This window comes from Bombina bombina, chromosome 9, assembly GCF_027579735.1.
Source record: "Bombina bombina isolate aBomBom1 chromosome 9, aBomBom1.pri, whole genome shotgun sequence".
In the NCBI taxonomy this organism is placed as follows: Eukaryota; Metazoa; Chordata; class Amphibia; order Anura; family Bombinatoridae; genus Bombina; species Bombina bombina.
Genome location: NC_069507.1, coordinates 170,311,292 through 170,318,038, shown reverse-complemented (window position 1 = coordinate 170,318,038; position 6,747 = coordinate 170,311,292). Strand labels below are relative to the sequence as shown.

Here is a 6,747-nt window from a genome sequence, read left to right as displayed (position 1 = left end):
CAATAAAATACACAATTAAAGGGACATGACACCAACATTTTTCTTTCAAGTTTCAGACAGAGCATACAATTTTAAAAAGTTTCCAATTTATTTCTATGATCAAATTTGCATTGTACTCATGTTATTCTTTGTTAAAGAGATATCTAGATAGGCAGCGGGCACATGTCTGGAGCACTGCATGACTGGAAACAATGCTGTCATCATGCTCTTGCTAAAGAAAAAAAATGTGGGTTTTATGTCCCTTTAATAATTCTACCCACGTTGAGGTATACTGGCAGGTGGTTCAAGGTACACCGGTGTGCCAAGGCACATTGGTTGAAAACCACTGTTGTAGAAAAATAAATCATTTTGAGCAGCACTACATTTCCAAGACCAAATTTCACACATAATTATTCATCAAGCTTTGTTTCCGCTGCAGCTAAGAATACTGGTAATGACATACAAATAACACTTGCAGTGCATAATATTTTTTTTCTTCTCTACACAGATTACAATGTATCTGTTATCCCTATTTAACACACACACACACACACACATATATCACATATATATATATATATATATATATATATATATATATATATATATATATATATATATATATATATATATGTGTGTGTATATATATTTATTTTTATTTTTTATATATTTATTTCGACCAGATACCCAAGATTACCCAGTTTAGAATTCTGGTAATAAAATATTTTCATAACTCTGCTAATATTAATACATTTTTTCAAATAAATAAAATGGAAGCAAACATTTTTATAATACTAGTACAAATTTTAATACGCATTTAAATAAATATTTCCATCATTAATATTAATATTTACACATATCCTCAAAAAAAAAGGATAAATGTCTTGCCAGGCAACTGACATTTGTACAGTGTTTTAAAAATAATAACATTATTTCTTTTTTTTTTTTTTATCACTATTCTTAACAACTTTTTTCTACCACTAGGATACATCTTGTGTCATTATCGTATAGTTGCAAGACTTGAGGTCTTTTGTGTAAAGGAAGATGATTTGTCCACGTTGGCAGAAAAATTCATATTTCTTTTTCAGTTCATCATGAAAACCTGTTAATCAGGTAATTCAATGTTTCCATTAAGGAAACTAAAATAGTAAAAAAACAGCTCTTAAATATAATCAAAAGCATGTCTGATAAGATCAACTCTTCTGCTAACAGATGTATGTTCAGTAAAGAAGAGATAAAATGAGGCTCTTCTTCAGTTTTTCTGTATCTGTTGTTCTTTACTTGTTTTTTTTTTTGGTTAAGTGTGTCTTTATTCTGTAAGTAGCACTTTTGGTCCAAGGTTCATCCTCACCTACCATATTTTTTCTAGATATAAAAAAACAAACTAAAATCTAAGTGAAGAGCGCCCTTTTTTTTTAGTCTGTAAATTTCTTGTTTTCTTAACAAAAAAGTTTCATAAGTATAAAAAATAGATCATCTTCTGTAAAAACAAAAAAATATATATGTATATTTATATATAAAACAGTTAGTCCATGTTTTCTTTATTTATTCTTATTTATATTAGAATAGAGTAGTCTGTATTTGAAGTCCATCAAATAAGGAATGGATTGTAATCCATTTCCTACCGTGAGCTTGAGTGTCGAGTCCTTTTACTTCTTCTATTGAAGGGATAGTTAATAAACTCAAAACGTTTATGAGGTTCTGTGGTGTGGTGTCCTTTTGGCAACCTCTTCATAAAATGAACTTCTCGTTGGTGTTGTCTTGTCTTGGATCCTTTTCTAGGCCGCCCTCTTCTGGTAAATGCCATGTACCAACCTTCATACTTGGCATTTTGCAATGCGGTGTAGTTATTCTCCAAGACAATCTCAGTGAAGACACAATCCTTGCCTCTTCCATTTGTCTACAGGTTCATGAAAAGAAAAAATTTCCATTAATCATCAGGCTTATCCATTAAATCACAACAAGAATAAACCAAACTAAAATTGTGTAACTGCAACAATTTTGATTATGTGTTGTGTTTTTAATACATTAAAAAAAATCATATTAAGAAAATATCAGTTTTAGATTACTAATCTACAACTACAGTAGCACTTCAAGGCTGTGAACCACAATAAACAAGAACACCAGATCCATTGTAGAGGCCATTCAAATGGCAGATAGTTACAATAGACTATACACTTTAGACCATTTGCCTTAATATAATAAATAAAAATTCACATATTTTGATAATTTCCTTCATCTGTATTGAATGTGTTTTTTTTCACCAATGCATGAAATTCAAATTATTTGGAGAAATGATCTACATCTGTAATGATATACCCATCTTATATTAAGCACACAAATATTTTACATGGCATGGAAGTTGTTGGGAAGGTAGTATCGTCTGAAATCTTGACTTAGACTAAACAAAGCTTAACTGTTTGATATAAATAGAAAATTTGATTAAATTGGAAAATTAGGAACACAGAATAGGTCAGGTTGACAGTACTAGGTTACATCCTGCAAACAAAACGCTGGCAATTCTCAAGTGTTTATCTTTTATTATTTTATTTTTGAATGACACATATTATTATTATTATTATTATACCATATCTGTTAATAATGTACATTAAATAAAAAAACACACATAGCATTTATAATGTTATATGGTTATTTATATAAATTAATCAGATAAACCAGGCCACACTGGCTACCCAGCAAACAAATTAGACTTATTTCAAGATATAGATGTAAACATTTGACCATACACCTGATACTACATTGTACTGGCTGGTTTAGATAAGGTGAAGAAATTAAGCTATGTACTGTTTAATTTTGGATAATATTGGAGATTTGGATAATATGGGAAAAGCAACAAAAAAATTGTAGCACTGTGAAACTGTAGCTGCTGAAACTATGATTGTTAGCTATTGAAGTGGATAAAGGTAGGGACGGGGGAGGGTCATGATTTCTAAAGCAGGTATGTGCAGGCAATGGGGTTATTAACTTTGATCAGCTTGGGTCCCCTCACCCCAACCAATAGACTGAATACAAGGAATGAAAATTCTCACTGAAGCAGACATCTTTACAACTAATAATGGCTTGAAAGTGAAGTTTAAAAAAGGAACCCTTGGAGAAGTTTCTGGGTGTTAAATGTAAGCATGACTAATGTGAAGATTTCAGGGCTTAGTGATGAGGCAGCCTGAACTGTGTGTCTTAACATTCCAAATACTTGTACCATGTAATTGAACACAATAGCAAAGCAATTTGGCTATTTGTTAAAAAAAAAAAGATATATGGAATTTGAAACACCCACTTTTCCCTTTAGCTTTTGAATCTTTTATCTACTCTTTGTTACTTTTTTTCCTTTCCCACTTTTTCAAAGTCTTTTGATCATTTTTTTCTACAATTTCACTTCTCTCAGTTCTATCTTTTAAGGCAACGCCTTCCGCCACCTTTGCTGTATTGTCATAACCGCTCTTTGACTTCCATTTATGCTTAAATGCATTCACAGACCCACAATCCCAGTGGGCATATGACATTTTATTGTTCATGTTCTTAAATCCTCCATACCTTTCCAATCAGTTTTCCTTTCTTATTCATGCAGATGTAATAACCACTCTCTGCACCTTTAATACGAACTCTGCTTCCAAAAGTGTCTGTTTCCACAATTAACTTGGCTGTGGGGAAAAAAAGAATACTGTTATTGCCTTCATAGTATAGAAAACTTTAATTAAACAATTGTGTCTATCATGCCATGCTTACGTGGAAAATCCTGTTGACATCGTTCCTTTAATAAATTAATAAATATATTCAATGCCCATTGCTAAGTAAAACAATTTGCTCTAGAACGTTTACCTCAAGCAACTCTACAAATAATTCTGGGTTCCATACAAATTAAGAGGCCTAGGTTCATAAAACTGTACAATTTAATAAATGTGTATTTTAACCTATTACTATCTTAAATATATATTTACTGTGCAACTAAAGCATATAATAAATAATTTACTCCGGTATTTAAATGTTGAGAAAAGAGAAATTGTGTAAGCTTTAGAAGAACAAACTGTAAATAGGATTTGTACCTTTTAATGGTATGGGTCAACTTGTACACTAATAACATTTTTTTTTAATATCTGTCATTAAGAAGCTCACAAGATACTGGAATCTTTCTGCAATAAATTTAAAATTTATTAATTTTGTTTATTATTTTTTCTTATTAAAAGGTATGTTTAATTACAATGAAATAATTGATTTATGAAATAATGACTTGACCTGTTGACCTTGGGGTATTGCCAGTTCTAATAGATATTATATAGACATAAGTCTCTGCACTGGCTCAGAATAGTCATTTATTAGACAGACAGGCGAAAACCATCTGTGCAAAAACATGTTATGTTTGACCCAGACAGACAGATAACCGACTGTCAATCACACTAGCAGACAACCCTCCTCTATTCTCACATTCAGCAGTTTCAAAGAAGAAATATATATATATAAATATATATATTAGAATGTTTTACACCTTTAATGTCAATGTGATGACCTGTACCATATGTATACTTTAACAACTAGCAGTTTAAATGTGGACATTTTTTGGTTGGTTCACTACAGTTGCTAGATAATAGCCAATAAGATGCAGCCAGTAAAAAATGATGTTTAATTTGTTTCACCTTTTACTTTGAGTGGTATTGATTTAGTTTCGCTTTTTAATGGAGCCATTGATTGTGAACATGCTAATTTTTGGTCAATGCGGTTTGGAGAATAGGCATTATCTCTAAAATACAAACTAAAAGTGAAGCAGGTCCCTCTCCCATAAACATGCATTGTTAAATTTTTTTTTTAAATGTTTATGATTTGTATTTAAATTACACAATAGAATATAGTAAAGCTCAATTTAACTAGGGAATTTACTTAAATGATTATATTTAAAGAAGGAAATAAGTAAATCTTGTGTAGAAATATAATGCTACACAAAATGTACTTTAACATAATGACTATAAGTAATATATTCTCTAAATTACATTAATAATGATTATACATTTATGGGTGAATTCATGTTTATTATGCTATAGGTTCTGAGTTTAAAAAATAATTGAAACTGCTTATTAATAAAGATTTGTTTTTGTTTTTTTTGCTTTGAAACTTCACGTTTTTCGGTATTTCTATTTTTCTTCAAGATGAATTTATATTGTCTTCCTAATTAAATGTCCACAAAATAAATAAACAAACAAACAAAAAAAACAGCTTTAATGTGATAACCAAAAGAATGATCTTTTATTATTATTATTATTATTATTTTTTTTTTTATTTTTTTTTGGGGGGGAGTAGAATCAATTTGAAATCCAGTTAAATGTTTTAAAAATATAGATTATTTCTTTGTTTTTCTAAGTGATGGAAAGAAAATTACTAATGCAATATAAAAAAAATTCAGGGTCAATTTTGCTAGAAGATGTGTTAAATAAAAAATTGATTAACTTCATAAAAAACTGGTAAGTCTCTGGAACAATTTGAAGGCTTTAAAACTTCTACATCACATTATTTAATCTGTTATAAAACCTGTATAAATGTGTTTGTTTTTATTTTTAAGCACATATTTTTTTTTCTACTCAACACAAAAATATCTGTGGATGTTTTCAATCAAGATAAAAGTGATTAAAAATAGTTGTCAAAGTATGTCTAATGGCTATGAAATCATCATTTACATTGTAAGAGTCAGGCGTAAGCAGGGTAATTAAAAAAAATACAACCCAAGATGCTTTCATTATCTGAGATAAAACTAAATGAATGTACTTTTTTTTCTGAATCTGAAGCAGGGGTCATAAGTTTTTCACGTTTTATTTTTGGAAAGCTTAACATTTTCAATTCTATTCTTTTGCGCTAGTGACAGTTTTATCCCAGTAAAATTATGTTTCATGCTAAAACTTTGAAGAAAAGTAGCTACGTAGATGCATAAAAAATGCAGCGAGACACATTTGATCCCAAAACTGGACTGAGAAAAGGAGAAACTATTCAGGAAATGTTAAAAAAGGTGAAAGTAAGAAGAGTTTTAATAGCTCTTCCAGACATGGGGGTCTCTCTGGAGATTCATATAGAGCAATCCTGAACCTCTTTTTAACATTTACAGACTACAACTCTGTTAAACCATTACATCTGAGAAACTGCTTGTACTTTTTCTGTTTTATATCATACTTCATAACCTTTTTACAGTGTGTTTCTTTTCTTGTTTATTCATTTTCCATACCATGACTTTTTACTTCCTCAAAATAGTCTTCTTCATTTGAGATATATATATATATATATATATATATTATTTGTATTTATTTTTTACCTAAATTGTGTTATTTTTTTTAGGAATCGTGTTATGGGGAATTACTCTCTGTGCACATTTCAATTTTAAACCTTAATCTAATTCAAGTCTCCATATGATTTACATTAGGATAATAGTTCCAGTTAATACATTGTGGGTGGAAATAATATTAAAAATTAAATCTTAATAGAACATTCCTATAAATAAGATAAAAATGGACCTTATTTGTGGATTCTTACCACATAATGAATGCATTTAATGTACTTTTATTTATTTTTTTAAATTATTTATGAAGCATTTTGTGATTTTAGATGACAATATTGTTACTGTAAAATGTTAGATGTTGAGGGTTCATGTTTAAGAATAAGGCCTATACTAAGACATTTCATACATTTATCTTTGATTATGAAGAGGGAATTGGAATAAACCACATTACTTTGTACGCCAATTACTTTACATGACCTGCAACAATTAATACCTGT

At 29.6% G+C, this 6,747-nt stretch overlaps 1 protein-coding gene across 2 annotated transcripts in view; it reads right to left on the bottom strand.

Moving 5' to 3' along the window:
• Positions 1 to 762: 762 nt before the first annotated feature.
• FGF8 (fibroblast growth factor 8) overlaps positions 763 to 6,747 on the bottom strand; it is an 8,876-nt gene continuing 2,891 nt past the window's right edge. For both annotated transcript variants that reach the window (XM_053691725.1, XM_053691726.1), the window contains exons 4-5: positions 3,532 to 3,638; positions 763 to 1,879 (exon numbers count right to left, since the gene is read on the bottom strand). In XM_053691725.1, coding sequence (XP_053547700.1) covers positions 1,601 to 1,879; positions 3,532 to 3,638 — 386 coding nt within the window. In that variant the 3' untranslated portion in view covers positions 763 to 1,600. The remainder of the gene's footprint in view (positions 1,880 to 3,531; positions 3,639 to 6,747) is intronic.